The sequence below is a fragment of the Mustela putorius genome, unplaced genomic scaffold, assembly GCF_011764305.1.
Source record: "Mustela putorius furo isolate JIRA1106 unplaced genomic scaffold, ASM1176430v1.1 tig00537227_pilon_pilon_pilon, whole genome shotgun sequence".
Classification (NCBI taxonomy): domain Eukaryota; kingdom Metazoa; phylum Chordata; class Mammalia; order Carnivora; family Mustelidae; genus Mustela; species Mustela putorius.
In genome coordinates this window covers 38,629,654-38,645,760 of record NW_025422368.1, presented here as the reverse complement: position 1 = coordinate 38,645,760, position 16,107 = coordinate 38,629,654, and the positions used below count along the sequence as shown (strand labels likewise).

The following is a 16,107-nucleotide window of genomic DNA, read 5'->3' as shown; positions in this document are numbered from 1 at the left end:
AATTGTGAGAATTAAAGGAGGCTTAGCATTAATTCTGTTGCTATTTTTAGTTTGTATGGACATGAGTGCCACAAAAAATTGTTTACATAAAATAAATAAAATACAGAAAAAACAACTGTATCACTGTTTCCAGTTCTTAGAACTCCTTCTGCATTAGGTACCAAAAATCACCCAGTGCCTATTATCAAGAATTGTTTCTAATCATCTATCAGCTCGTGTTTTCTTTAGATCTCCCTTCAACTTTGTTGAAATAAAGAATTCATCACCACATAATCTGCAAAAGAACTTTCTTCCTCATTGTTAGAATCCTTTGCTTTTTCAACATCAGCATCAGTATTTCAAATTATTCCTTTATCAGTATTTCAAATTATTCCACTGTACAGATTTCTATGCTCTAGGACAATGCTAAATGGTGACATCTGATTGAGGGAAAGATTTGTCTTTCTTTTATAAAGTGGAAGATCTGTAATTAAGAAAGAAATAAGGAAGGATAAATAGCCTGGTCTCGAGCAAATCAATCTGAATGTGAGGATCTGAAAATTGATTCCTTTAAAAGTATCATTGCCAATGCCCCTCAGAAAATCTTTGTATATCCTTAGAAAATTTAGAAAGTCAGAGATTCAGAGTTGGAGAAAAAGAATTGAGTAAATAAAGAATGAATATACTAGATTTATGAAATCTCATCATTGGAGGAGCCTTTAGAGATAAGAAGGTGACAGTTTTGTGGGAAAGACAAATGACCAGTCTAAATGAGAATCAAAGAATTCTCTTCTAAGGAAAAGATTCTTCACATCCTCTGCGAAACTCACGGTTTTCCAGAGACTGAGACATCCACAGGCAGGAAGACCAGAAGGAGGAGAATAAGATTTGGATGAATGTGTGTGTCCTTCCCCATGCTGCAGGGAGAAGGGCCCTGAGGAGACCAGACTGTATTGTGCCCGGGTCCCTGCAACTCGTCTCATCCCAAACATTCCTTAGAGGAGCTAGGTTTTATGCTGCTCCTGTGCAAACAGGAAGTTCCACCCACACATGGTGTCTAAACAAAGTAGAGGTTTCTGAACGTTCTGTGAAAGGGTCATTGCTCTCAGGGCCCACTTACAGTCAAGATTATTTCTGGGTGGGGTGAATAGAATTCCTGTAGGGATGAAAATCCACATTCCCGTTAAGTGCTCACTTTCTCTGGGTTTTATTGTAAAGCAGCTAATCGGCTTTTCAACCCCTTCTTTCTTTTCTCCCTAGGTCCACTTCCCCACTGCTCCTTTTAAGGCTTTCCTCATCCTCTCTTGCCTAAATAGTTTGCTAGGGAAGCTACAATTTAAGCAACACTGGACAGGTTCAAAATAGCTACTTCACTTCAAGTCAGAGTGCCCGGGAGTCCTCCATTAGATATGCCTACTCCAATGCTGAAGCACTTTCAGATTCAATATTCCCTATGGAAATGGTATTGGATTACAGCAATAATTTTTTGACCTTAGGGATAGTGCCTGATTGTGGAAGATGAGCCAGACCCTGGAAGAATGATAATAGGAAATATTTTTCCTGTATTAAGAAAGTGAAAAGAGAAGCAGCAGGACCTCAAAAAAAAAAAAAAAAAAAGCAAAGCTTTGACCTACTGTTTATAACAAAGAACCCAATTTATCATCTACTATACAAACAAATTTTGTTATGGTCTTCTAAATATGCTACTCCCTAACAATCTCTAATCAAATAAACTATTTCATCCATCCATCCATCCCTCTGGTTATTTTGTAAGTATTTATTGAGCCCAGTAGGGCTAAGTATCATGCAAAATTATGGAGATGTTGTGGTCTAATATGTAGAAACAGATATGCACCGAAAGGTCTTATGTTCTATGGTTATGAAACCAGGCGAATAAGCAAGAAATAAAAATACAGGAGGCAAGCATTATTACTTATTTGGACCCCTGAAATACAAATGTTTCTTCACTTGATCCTGTACAAAAGATTCCTTAACTTACCCTCTTTTTAAATTTTTTTTTTCTTTTTTTGCTCTTCAGCTTGGGTGCTTTCTATTTTTACCTTGTCTTCCAGATCTCTGATATATTTTTCTGCATCTCCTAATCTACTCTTGATTTCCTCTAGTGTAGTTTTATTGGTATTATTTTCTTCAACTGTGATTGGTTCCTGTTTATATTTTGTGTCTTTTTATTTGGGAATAGCACTGCAATGAATCATTCATGAAGCCAGTGTTGCCAGGATCACCTTTTGGACATGTTCCTGTATGGAGTGTATAACATGCAGCACAGAGCGCTAAATATGGCGTTTTACTTAAATCAATGGTATGGTTTAATTCACTCAGATCCTTTTCCCAACAATTGCTGTGCATATTTCTTTAAGGAGTGTGTCACATGCTGCCCCTACTGCTGAGTAATGTGTCCACTGAGATAACACTCTACTGATTCTTTCAAGCATCTAGCACTCCTACAAATATCTTTTATACATGGGCTTTTATGGAATGTTACTTATCTATTTACTTTTTGAGTATAGTTGACACACCCTGTTACATTGGTTTCAGGTGTACAACATGGTGACAAATTTATACCTTATACAATATGCTATTCCACTACAAGTGTTTCCAGCTGTCCCTATACATTGCTACATGGTATCATTGACTCCTTATGCTGTGCCTTTTATTCCTGTGATTTACTCATTCTGTAACTGGAAGTCTGTACCGCCCATTCCCCATCACCCATTTTGCCTATCACGCCTTCTCTAGCTCCCACTGGAGGTAGGGAATACAGTTTATTCTCTGAGTTTATAGCTCCCATTCTTTTGTTTTTTAATACATTTTTTTAATGATTCCACTTATAAGTAAGATCATATGGTATTTGTCTTTCTCAGTCTGACTTATTTCACTTAGCAGAATACCCTCAAGTTCCATTCACGCTGTCTCAACTGGCATGATCTCATCCTTTCGGTAGTCAAAAATTATTATTGAAGTCCAGGATGCTATGGGAGCATGTAAGAGGGGCACATAATCCACTCTTGGGCTTTAGAAAGGAAATCTATGGCAAAGCAAAATTTTAATTAAGCTCTGAAGTATGAGTAGTGTTCAGCCAGAGGAAAGGAGATGAAAAACACATTCTAAGCACATAAGCAATGACTTATACAAAGGCTCAGGAGTTGAGAATCAAGACACATTTAGTGAAATGAAAAAGTACTTGGTATAGAAAAAAATGCCCATGTGTTCAGGAAAGTGATGAAGCAAACTAGCCTCAAATCAAAAAGGATCTTGTTGGCAGTATTAGGGTATGTGGGGAGTGATCAGTGGTCACTTCTCTGGCTTTTACTGAAATTCGGAAGACTGACAGGAAGGAGACAATCCAAGAGGCAGAGGGGCCAATTTGGGAATTGATACAATTATATAAGTGAGAGATGATGGTATCTTTGAATTAGGGCATTCATAATCACACTGGAAAAAGATTGATACATTTATACCATATTTAAGAGGTAAAATATAGTACACAGCAAATATATGTATGTGATGAAATGTGCCTTTCAATTTTCCTGGCTGGTCATGGAGTGAATTGTGTTGCCTTTAATTGACTGGATGGAACAGAGGGAATACAGAGTGGGAACGAAGGATGGAAGAAGGGCTGAGGGCTGGGAAGGTAAGGAGTCTGGTTTTAGAAAGTGCTTGTAGGGGCACCTGCATAGTAACATAGGGTCATGAGATAGATCCCCATGTCGGACTCTGCACTGGACATGGAGTCTGCTTGGGATTCTCTCTCTTCCTCTGTCCCTCCCCCCTGCCTGTGCACACACACTCTCTCTCCAAAAAGAAAAAAAAGAAAAAAGAAAAAAAAAAGAAAGTGTCATGGAATCTTCAAGTATTAATATTCAACGGATTTTGACATTTGCATCTAGAGTTTAGAGTAGAAATAGAAATAGAAATATAGAAATATAATATAGAAATATAATGTGAACTTCTTATGTAATTTTATATTTTTTAGTAGCCATATTAAAAAACAAAGATAAGGGACGCCTGGGTGGCTCAGTTCGTTAAGCGGCTGCCTTCTGCTCAGGTCATTATCCCAGGGTCCTGGGATCAAGTCTCACATCCAGCTTCTGTCTCAGCAGGGAGCCTGCTTCTCCCTCCCACTCTGCCTGCTGCTCTCCCTGCTTGTACTCTCCCTCTCTGTTAAACGAATAAATGAAATCTTAAAAAAAATATAAGACAAACTAATTTTGATTATCTATTTTACTTAATATAGCCAAAATATTATCATTTCAACATTTAATCAATGTAAAAATTGCTAAGATACTTCATTTCTTTTTTTGTACTAAGTCTTTGAAATCTGGTGTTGGATTCTATACTTACAACACATATCAATTTAGACTGGCCACATGTTGCGTGTTCAATAGGCCATGTGGCTACTGGTTACACAGTAGGCTTAGAGCAATAATTTTCAAATTGTGGGTCATTATCTACAATGAGCTATAATATATTCAGTGAGTTATGACCAAGATTTAAAAAATCTGAGCTAGAGTATAGTAAAATAGAAAATATCGTAATGAACAGAATAAGTAAAGATATTGATTTCAGAAACATTCATTTCACATCCATGCAGCAGAAACTGTTGGTTGTATCCTATGATCCCTTCTCCAATTCTATCTTTATAATCTTAAATAATAGAACTCTTGAGGGGGCGCCTGCATGGCTCAGTTGGTTAAACTTCAGACTTTGGCTCAGGTCATGATCCCAAGGTCCTGGGGTGGAACCCCAGGTCATGCTCCCTGCTCAGGGGGAGCCTGCTTTTCCCTCTCCCTTTGCCTCTCCCAATGGCTCATGCTCTCTCTCTCAAATAAATAAATAAAGGTATTTAAAAAATGACAGAACTCCTGAGTTTTAGCTGCACACAAGCTGCATAGCTGGAAACTTTCATTTTCTAGTCTTCTCCCTTGAAGCTGAGTGTGGCATATGACTATGTTCTGGTGATTGGACTATGAGTGGAAGTGATGGTTGCAGCTTTTCATGACTTCAAAAGGATGAGTTGGGTTTTGTGCTTCCCCTTCCTTCCTCACCACTGGCTGGAATGTGGGCATGATGACTATTCTCATAGCTTCTGTTGTAGACCTTAAGATGGAAGCCATGTGTTAAAGAAGGCAGAGCAACAAGCAAGAAATAGTCTGTGTTCCTGAGTCATCCAAAGGCCGATGTAGCCTAGACTTTCATGTAATTCAAAAATACTTTCTCTTATTTAAGTCATTGCATTTTGAGATCTCTTCACTGGAGCAGCAAAGCTTATATTCTAACTAAGTCATTTCTTTATCGCTCTCTCTGTCTCTCATAATCTCTATTCTTAACTATGAGTATACTCATACATGTGAAGATGTGATTATAGTGTTCCCTTGTGAGCTGTCCAATGAGGATGTATGGAATTTGTTATTGCAGATTAAAGTTGAAATGACTAGAACAATGCCAGTTTACTGAGACCTGGACTACTTATACTGATTAGAGTTTTCTCAGCTTGTTGCGAAAGCTGATGCCATGGGAATGGATGAGAAAACCCAGACAGGATATGTTGGTGAAAAGAGAAAAGAGCCCAGGATAGAGCCCCAAGGAACCCCAGCATCTACGTGATGGGCAAGGGCACCCCAATGGAATAAGAGTGGTCTTGGCACTGTTGTCGAGAGAGAGCAACATAGGAGTGTGTAGGATCTCTAAGCCCTCCCCGACAAAAGGACATTTTTAAGAAAGGAAGAGTCAAGAGAAGATTTTTCTTAGTTGGAGTTATTAGGGCTTGATGCTAAGGCATCTATTAATGGCATACAGAATTAGAAAAAATTTTACATGATTTTTATAATGTGTTGATTCAAAATACAACAGAACTTAAGTTGTTTTTAAGAAACTAGAAATAAAGAAATACTTACTTGCCAGATTAATTCCTTAAAGAAGGGATCAATAACATTACAAGCATGAATTTGTTGCTTTATAAATTACGAAGATGATCTATAAAGATTGTTATTGTTAGATCCCTGGCTATCTATGTCAAATGCCACAGTGAAATCAAGTAATAGATTAAATGATCTTTTTTTTTTCTTTTTCTTCTCCCTAGTTTTAGGCACAAGGAGAACACTGGGACCCAGCATTTTTGGTGTCTATTTTGGGCAGAAGCCTGGTGGCCGCTTGTGGAGTGAGAAGAAAACTGAGAACCAGAGCCAATTTTGCTGAGTTCATCTGAAGGGAAGGAGAATCATAAGGTAGTCCTTGGAGACATGTTGGGTGACAGGGAGTTTCCTTAAGAGTAAAGAAACTTGAACAAGTTTAAATGAAATGTTGCTTCTATAAATGCTGAGTGGGAGAGTCAAATGAAAAGGGAGAGGCTGAATATTGTGCAGTGAGAAGTGATTATACCAAGAGAAGGCTGAGGATGTGTCAGGAGGATGCTAAGTGAGTGGACAGAGAGATTACCTCAGGAGAAATGGCATCACTTCAGTATAATCATAGAAGGTAAGTTTTATCAAAAACTCTCCCTTCACCCAAAATGGAGCTTTCTCTTCTTGGGAAAAGGAAAAATGAGTATAGAGGAAAAAGTCCCTGGATCAGTTGTTAGGATACTGAATCCTAGCTCTGACCCAGCTATAAGGTTTTAGATAACTGAGTTGACTGTCCTGAGTTTCAACTTCCTCACCAAAAAATAGGGGGTAGGTGATGTCTGTACTATCAGCTTCCTGGGATAGTTTTATACATGATGTTATGTAGAAGAAGGTGGTTTTTTTTTGTTTTTTTGTTTTTTTTTTTTTTAAACTGTTAACCTTAGTGAGCCCATGAAAATGAATATTTATCTTTTGAATCTTAATGACTGAAGAAGGGCTCTGGGCTTTGGTCTGGAATGTCATCCAAATAAGGAAAGTTAGGGTACCCGAGTATCAAGTTCTTGACAGAAAAGAGAACAGGTTCTACACAAGTTTGAAGTATTTTGCAAATACTTACTGTATTTAATGAGGTAAAAGGATAAGATAGGAGGGAAAGTAGGAGAAAGAAAAAAGTCAGTTCTTAGAAAAGAAAGCAAGGAAGTAAAATGCAGGAAAACTCAAGCCATTAAGAACAAGAGAGGATTATTTTGGAATTGATAGAAAATAGGATTAGGGCCTATATGGGTCTTAACGGAAATGCATAGAAAAACACGTTTCCATTTTATTGGTATAGTGCTTTCCAGGGACTGAATATAGCTCATCTAGTGGTAACAACTGTTACTTGGTTTACTTTGTGTGGGTGAAGAGACTGTTCAGGATAGTGCAGCTTCTCACAGTGAAATCAAGGACATTTCAGCTGATTACATGTTAACCACCTTCAAAGGCAGAAAGCTTAATGAATGGCCTACTATATTCACTCTAGCAGGGTGTACATTTGCTTTGTCTCGGTGTGAGTAGCTTGAGGAACAGTTGGGAGTTCCCACACTCTATCTCCAGAGATGACCTCAAAGATCAGTGTTTCAATTTTGTGCTATCTCATTAAGCTTCTTTAACTTTTGGTGGGAAAAATATTTGAATGTACAAAAATAAAAAGCATAACAAACCCTCAGATTGTTTCTACTCAGACTATACATTTAATATAGTTTCTCAAGATAAAAAAGCTCAGTGTTTTATCTTTTTTTTTTTTTTAAAGGTTTTGTTTATTTGACAGAAAGCACAAACAGGGGGAGCGGCAGGCAGAGGGAGAGGGAGAAACAGACTTCCTGCTGAGCAAGGAGCCTGACATGGTCCTCCATCCCAGATGTTTGGGATCATGATCTGATCTGAAGGCAGACACTTAAGCAACTGAACCCTCCAGGCACCCCTCAGTGTTTTATCTTTTAAGTTAAAGTCCATTTGCTTCTTTGTATTTCTAAAGAATACTGATATCCGAAAATAGTCTATTTTCTGGGATTCTACCTTGTGATACAGGTTAGGGGCAGAGGGAGAGAGAATCTCAAGCAGGCTTCATGCCCAGAGTGGAACCCAATGCAGGGCTCGATCTCACTACCCTGAGATCCCCACCTGAGCTGAAATCAAGAGCTGGATGCTTAACAACTGAGCCACCCAGGCGTCCCAGAACCTTCATTTTAGAGAGTTACACTTAGTCTAGAAGAAAACAATAGAGTCAGATTTTAACAATAGGAAAAGCTGAAATTACATGTCAAGCTTTAATTACTCAGATGTTAAAGACAATACTAACAACAACAATAGAGATGATAGCTAGTAATTATATACTACATATTATATGGATACACTGAATAATGTTCTAAGAGCTTTATTTATTTATTTTTTTTGAGATTTTATTTATTTATTTGACAGACAGATCACAAGTAGGCAGAGAGGCAGACAGAGAGAGGGGGGAAGCAGAAAGCCCAATGTGGGGCTTGATCCCAAGACCCTGGGATCATGACCTGAGCCGAAGGTAGTGGCTTAACCCACTGAGCCATCCAGGTACCCCTCTAAGAGCTTTAAATGTTCTAATTTATTTGTTTGTTTGTTTGTTTGTTTTTTTGGTCATGCCTAAAGGTTATTTAACCATTAGTTGGTTATGATAGTGGGTTGGTTATTATTAGTGGGTTATTATATAACCCACAATTTATAGTAGTACTATAGCAATGTGTAAGAAATAAATAATGGAATATAATAATTCATGTTAATTTTTGTATATTATATAAGATTAGGGTCCAGCTTCATTTTTTTTTTAAAGATTTTATTTATTTATTTGACAGAGAGAGATCACCAGTTGGCAGAGAAAGAGGAAGGGAAGCAGGTTCCCTGCTGAGCAGAGAGCCTGATGCGAGACTCGATCCCAGGACCCTGAGATCATGACTTGAGCCAAAGGCAGCGGTTTAACCCACTGAGCCACTCAGGTGCCCAAGCTTCATTCTTTTGCATGTGGGTATCCAGTTTTCCCAACATCTTTTGTTGAAGAGACTGTCTTTTCCCTCTTGAGTGGTCTTGGCACTGTTGTCGAAGACTATTTGCTCATCCTTATTTTGGGGCTCTCTATTCTCTTTCATTGATCTCTGTATCTAACTTTATACCAGTAACACTCTGTTTTGATTACTATAGTTTTGTTATATTTTTGAAATCAAGAAGTGTGTATCCTCTAAATTTACTCTTCTTTTCAAATTTACTCTTCTTGTAGATTTAGGGTCCCTTGAGATTCCATATGAATTTGTTATGGATTTTCTTTTGAAAGTGTAATTTTACTATACTGTACATTTTACTTTACATTTTTTCTCATTAAAATATATATTGAAGATAACTTTGTTTCGCAGAATGGCTATGCCAGCTTGCATCCTCACCAACTCTTTTGAGGTTATTTTTGTGTATAGTGTAAGGAAATGATTCAGTTTCATTCTTCTCAATGTGGCTGTCCAGTTTCCCCAAAACTTGTTGAAGAGACTGTCTTTTTTTCCATTGGACATTCTTTCCTGCTTTGTCAAAGATTAGTTGACTATAGAATTGAGGTCCTTTTCTGGGATCTCTATTCTGTTCCATTGTTCTATGTGTCTGTTTTTGGAACATCTGTGTTTTTGAAGAATAGTCTGAAAGGTTAATTACTAGAAGTAGACATATTGGATCAAAAGGTTAATAGTAGGATAGAAGTTTCACAAGGGGAAGGATTTTGTTCATTGCTATATCCTCAGAGCCTAGAACAGAACAGTACCTGGTATGCATTAGGTGTTTAATAAATATTCATTTAATGATGATATATATACGAAATTCCTAGAATATAGTTCTTGGGCTCAGTCTCAAAAATTGAGAAGATATTTGCCAAGCAGATCATTGCAGACGCTGCTCATTGGCTTAACTACTCATGCAACATCCTTCTCCCTAGCCATCTTCAAGCTATGGGTATTCTGACCAATGACTTATAAGTGGAAAAGTGCTGAAGGGTGGGTTTATGGAAAACTTTTGCTCTCTTAATAAAAAGAAAAAATTTCAGTAGTCACACAATGAATATTTTAGCTCATTCTTCCTGTATGGAAAATGGATGTGATGCTTGAGAATTCAGTGACCATTTTCAGATGAATCAGGAGGAGGGTGAAGGTCTGCATGCTAAATAAGATAGCAAGGGCCTTGGTCTGCCAGCGTCATTGGGCAATTGTATCAACCATGAGATGTCAACCTCTGTACCTCTTTCTTATTTGTTTAAACAGCTACTAGTTGCTTTTCTGTTATTTATTGCTAGAGGGATTCCTAGCTCAAATGAGACAGATGCCAAATATATTCTAAGTAGATAGGTCAGTGTGATGAAAAACAGGGGTTTTGAAACAACACGGGTGTTAGGTAATCTGCAAGTACAGAAAGTAGTTTAGCTTGGCTGGGGCATAGGGATAAGACCAGAGAGAGAGAGAGTTAGAGCCTTTTGTGCCATAGGGAAGAATTTGGATTTCATTCTGTAGACAACTGTGTAGAAATGAGTTAGACATGGGAGAAGCATGATCATCACTCTGGTAGGAAGGTGGTACACATGTTGGAGCAGAGCTTGTAGGAGACAAGAAGACCAATCAGGAGACTATTTCAGTGTTGCAGTGAGAGAAAGGAAAGGCCTAAAGTAAGGTTGATACGGTGGGCAGAGGGGGAAAATATGGATTTGAAGTATACTGAACATGACTTAATTACTAGTTTAATATCGACAGGCACAGTGGAGAAAGTTATATTACTGCATTTTATCACCTCTAAGATATCATTGATATAAAGGACACCAGCATCTAAGGCACTATTTAAAGAAAAGAATCTCATCTAATTGAATTAGGATACACCACTGATTGTCAAACACATTCTGGTTTCAGAGATGTGAAAAGATTTTTATCTTAGAATCACTGAAAGTTGGTAATAGCTACTATTTGTAAGTTCTTTGTGCCAGGCATTGTGCTGAGAATCTTGCTTTGATTATTTCACTTAATAGCCTCAAAAGTTTGTGAATTGTTTCTGAGTTAGAAAAACAAAAACTCCAACTTCTTTTTATGAACTGGGTATAACATTGATACCAGACCTGGCAAAGATAACATAGAGACTAATCTCAGTCAGGAACATTGACAACACGTCTTAAATGAAAAACTTGTAAACATGATCCAACAGCACATCAAAGAACTGATTTTTACATCATGGTCAAGTTGATTTCATTTCTGTAGGTGTAGGAAGAGATTTAAATCCACACTTTATAAAGGCTCAGTAAAAGAGTAATGAATGGTTAATTCTGTAATTACATGTATGTGTTGTCTTTTCTTGAAAGCCAGGACCATGCTTAATATGAAAACATCAAAGTATTTACAATAGGGAAGACAGAAGACAAAAAGGCTATTTCTACTATTCTAAGTTCTAAGTTTGTTCTACACACTTCAGCAAATATAAATAAAGTAAAATAGAGGTATTAAGTATAAAAAGAAAAGATGAAATGATGATTATCTGAATATGAGATAATTTATACCTGGAAAATATAAGAGAACCAACTAAGAAAATACATTAAAGAGTAAGAGAATCAGTAAGTTAGCTGGACATAAAATTAACATGCAGCCATATTCATCATTATAGACAACATCTATCAAAAATAAATCACAAAAAACCCCTATAAGTGCACAAATTGACTCAGCAGTTACATTTCTAAGAATTCAGTCTATGGCTTTATTAACACTTTTGCAAAATGGTGTTTTATGTTCAAGATCATTCATTGCTCTATTTTTTGTGGTAGTAAAAGACTGGAAACAGCCCAAGTTACATCAGTAGGCAGCTGGTTAATAAGATATGGGACACGCACACAATATAATGCCATGAAACTATGAAAAAAATCTCCACTGATATTGAAATACACTTAAGGTATATTATGTGAAAATAAAAAGTGAGTTTATGTTACCTTTTATGTTAACAAGGTGGAAACAAGAGTGAATAATCTTATTTGTTTGGGTATGGAGAGTTTAGAAAGTTACATAAAACACTAAAAAAAGGACTGCCTAAAGCAGGGAGTGAGTGAGAAGCAGGTAAATCTGGAGCAAAGGTGGGAAGCCAGCTTTTCACTTTATAAAAGCTATTTTTTTTTTTTTAGGATTTATTTATTTATTTGAGAGAGAGAGAGAGAGAGAGTATGTGCAAGTTGGGGGGAAAGGAGGGAGGGAGAAAGAGAATCTCAAGCAGGTTTCCTGCTGAGCACAGACAGAGCAGGGCTCTGTCCTACTGAGATGCCTAAATTATAACCATTACTGCTATTTCTGCTTCTGTACCTTCGCTTGCTATCCTATGAGGAGGTGGAAAAATACCAGCAGACTTTCTATAGACACTCTGTAACCACACATCCCCCGCCAAGAATTGAACGTGATAGAATGGCTGCTCCCGGGGCCCCCCATCCGGCTCTGGGCCAAGAGATAACAGCCATCTGACGCCAGAGAAATCCCCACCCGGAATTGGGCATGACAGAATGACAGCTCCTGGACCCCCCATCCGGCTCTGGGCCAAGAGATAACAACCATCTGGCACCCTGCGGCTTGACAGAGAGACCCTGGCCAATCCTGAGGTGACACATACACTAGTGGCGCCAACTCAGCAGTTTGAAGAATGACAGCCCTTTGACCTAACCAATAATCCGTTCCCAGCCTTTTCCTGCTCTGTAGCGCTCCAGTCATATTATAGAGTTCCTTTTTGATTTTCCCGCGGTATGTGGCGATTTGTTACAAGACACTATGATGTATGCTAAGTCCCTGCCTCCCCAAAAATAGTGTATAAAAGGTGTTGTGATCCCAAGCTCGGGACCTCTTAGCATCACCGGCACGAGTGCGCGGAGGTCCGGGTTCAAACTCATAATAAAGGACCCCTGCTGTTTGGCTTTGATTCTGGACTCTGGTGGTCGTCTTTGGGGGGTCTTGGAATTTGGGCACAACACTACAACATGGGATCCCACAACCCTGAGATCATGACTTGAGCTGAAATCAAGAGCCGGAAGCTCAACCAGCTGAGCCACCCAGGCTTCCCCACTGTATAGCTTTTTATATGTTCTTGTGTTTGAGTTATGTGACGGCTATCCATTTTAAAAGAAAAAAAAAAAACCCATACTGTAAACATTTTAAGGAAAACAAGCTGAGTGACTTTTGAAAAGTTGGCTGAACCTTGAAAATTTTCATTTGGATTATCTGAAAAATATCTTTAGTTGCACAATTTATAGACCCACAACAACAAAAAAGCCCCTGATTTGTGCAGATTGATGACGGCACTTTGTGTAAACAGGTCACTCATTTCACCATCATTTGTTTGCGCACCTACTCTATATGGGGAGCGCTGTGATTCCTGAAGCTGAAAAGCCCTGAGAGTACTTCACCTATTGAGTAACAGATGAATAAGTAAATGATGACACTGTTGTGTATCAAGTGTCCTAGAAGACTTAAATCTAGTGTGTTGGGGAAGTGGTAAGGGGGACACCTAAGTCTGACAGAGAAAAAGCTCCTGGGGATAATTCTCATGGATCTGAATTTAGAAGGAAGAGCAGAAGTTCTTCAGATGATAGAGAAGGAAGAGGAGACAACACATGGGGATGTGAAGGGCATGGTCTCCCTGATGCCCTGCACACAGTCAAGGCCACCTGTGAGGAGCATAGGTGGGGGGAGCTGGGAACAGAGAAGGAGTCAGGGGCCAGAACGTGGGGATCTGGGGCTAAGCTAAAGGTCTTCACCAATAGATTCTAAAACAAGAAGTGACATGATCAGTTGTGTGCTCCAGAACTAGGATCCTGGTAGCAATGTGGAAGACAGACAAAAGGAAAGGACATTTGGCTGATCCTTGAGTAAGAACTAGCCAGGAAAAGATTAGAGAAAAGAAGGTTTCAAGGCAGCAAATGGTCTAGTACCTCTGAATGACAATAGGCCTTGGAGCTCTTAAGACACTGGCAGGGAGCCAGTGTCAATCGAGCACAGTGCATAGGGAGGATAGTGACACGAGTTTGAAAAGGAAGGTCTGGATCTTGCAAGGGTGTTGGATATTACTCCAGTTGTAATGAGTAGCCAGTAAAAGCATTTAAGCAAGAGTGGTGTACTCTTATGGACATTAAAAAAAACCATGATTGCTATGTAGGAAATGGATTTAAGAGAGCAAGAAAATGAGCAAAGAGATCAGAAAGGAGGTTCTTACAGGGTGAGAGATAATGATGCTTCAGGTAAGGATCTAGAAAGGAGGGAGAAAGAGTAAATTTAGCTGATTAAGTCATGATCCTGTCATTACCAAGACAGTGCACGTAGGAGGAGAGGAAAAGGAAGGAGGAGCGGCAAGAGTTGACGAGTTTGTAAGACATTCAAGTGGAAATGTGTAGAAGACATTTACATCTTTAGTAGGAACATCCCACACTGTGTTCTTACTGTAGGTAGCGTAAGTTTCAATTTCTTCTATTTTGGGCAATATTAAATTTGATCACTTGATTAAGGTGATATGTGCCAGGCTTCTGGCCTATAAAATTATTTTTTTCCTTTATAATTAAAAAATATTTTATGTACTTTCAGGCTATGTAAATGTCTTGCTTCTCAGGGTTTCAAAAACAATGAATACTGTTATGCTGAAAAGAAAAAAAAATTAAAAAATTTAAAAAAAGAGTAAAAGAAATGTTTTACTTCTCATCAATATTTCAATGCATTCATTTATTTATTTATGCCAATATAGAGTAATGGCGTCCTGTTTTATTTAATGGGTTATAATCTCTTACTGTCATTATTTGGATGCTAAATTGGCCCCCATTTGGTCACTTTTTTTTTTTTTAAGATTTATTTATTTATTTGACAGAGATTACAAGTAGGCAGAGAGGCAGGCAGAGAGAGAGAGAGGAGGAAGCAGGCTCCCCGCTGAGCAGAGAGCCCGATGCAGGACTCAATCCCAGGACCCTGAGATCATGACCTGAGCCGAAGGCAGCGGCCCAACCCACTGAGCCACCCAGGCGCCCCATTTGGTCACTTTTTAAGCTGGTTTCCAAGTCCTTTTGACAGGTCCTCACCATTCTTTGAACAATTCTTTATTTTCAGGTCTATAATATTTCAAGCTCACTTTTAAATTTCCCTTCTCCAAAACCGGGATCATCATTTCTCTAAGGACTTAGGTTTTCTTGTTGTTTTTGGAGGGTAATATTAAAAAATCACAAACTGGGCTGGAGGTATACCAGGCTATCTCAGCAAACAGAGCTAGGGAATGTATGTATGCTTAGACATACGTATATATGTACATACACAATCTGATTGGCTTCCCACCCTGATGCCTTCTATACTATCCCATCTATAAGAACATCTTCCTCTTCTTATTCTGGCTCTGACAGCTTGAACCAGACCACCTTCCTTGGCCAACATTCTTACCCTTGTCAGGATAGTACACCCCACTCTACTGTTACCTCTCTTTCATTCAGTGTGGCAGCCAGCTTGCCTGGCTCCACCTAGTGGCACTGGACTGAATTGTTCAGGAGAAGAAGGGAAGAGGTAGTTAATTCTTACTTTTGTGACTTAGTGAATTTTCCAAATATACTTCAGTAGATATGCAGATATTTTGCTTACAAAATTTAAAAATAGATATTTTGTAGATATCTACAAAATTTGTAAGCAAAATTTGCTTACAAAATTAAAAAAAAATTAACTGTGAAACAGACACAAGCCTAGACATATCTATATAAATTATTTTGGTAAGTTGCTATTTATTCTGTAGGGGCTATTTATTCTGTAAATTTAATTTCTTCAGGGAATGCTTAGTTAGTATCCAGTTAAAATAGTAAAGAAATAGTTACATGGGGCGTCTGGGTGGCTCAGTCATTAAGCGTCTGCCTTCTGCTCAGGTCATGATCCCAGAGTCCTGGGATTGAGGCCCGCATGGGGCTCCCGGCTTGGCAGGAAGCCTGCTTCTCCCCTCTCCATCCCCACCACTCGTGTTCCTGCTCTCACTCTCTCTCTGTCAAATAAATAAATAAAATCTTAAAAAAAAAAGAAAATAAATAGTTACAAAAGAAAAGAGAGAAACAGGATGGTAGGTATGGTGACGTGAGCCCCAGTGTATATTTTTTTAATCTGCTCTTTTTTTCAATAAAATGGGGTTAATTTCAACATATTTATTAGTTGTGGTAGGAGATCCAATAGAGAGTGAAATTTAATATATTTATTTAATAAAGTAA

General features: G+C 38.3%; 2 protein-coding genes across 4 annotated transcripts in view; one reads left to right on the top strand and one right to left on the bottom strand.

Annotated features, from left to right (window-relative positions):
- LOC106003281 (alpha-2-macroglobulin) overlaps positions 1–993 on the bottom strand; it is a 41,437-nt gene extending 40,444 nt beyond the window's left edge. The window contains exon 1 of the mRNA XM_045073424.1: positions 810–993. Coding sequence (XP_044929359.1) covers positions 810–895 — 86 coding nt within the window. The 5' untranslated portion in view covers positions 896–993. The remainder of the gene's footprint in view (positions 1–809) is intronic.
- KLRG1 (killer cell lectin like receptor G1) overlaps positions 1–16,107 on the top strand; it is a 371,299-nt gene that overhangs the window by 139,703 nt on the left and 215,489 nt on the right. The window lies entirely within an intron of this gene.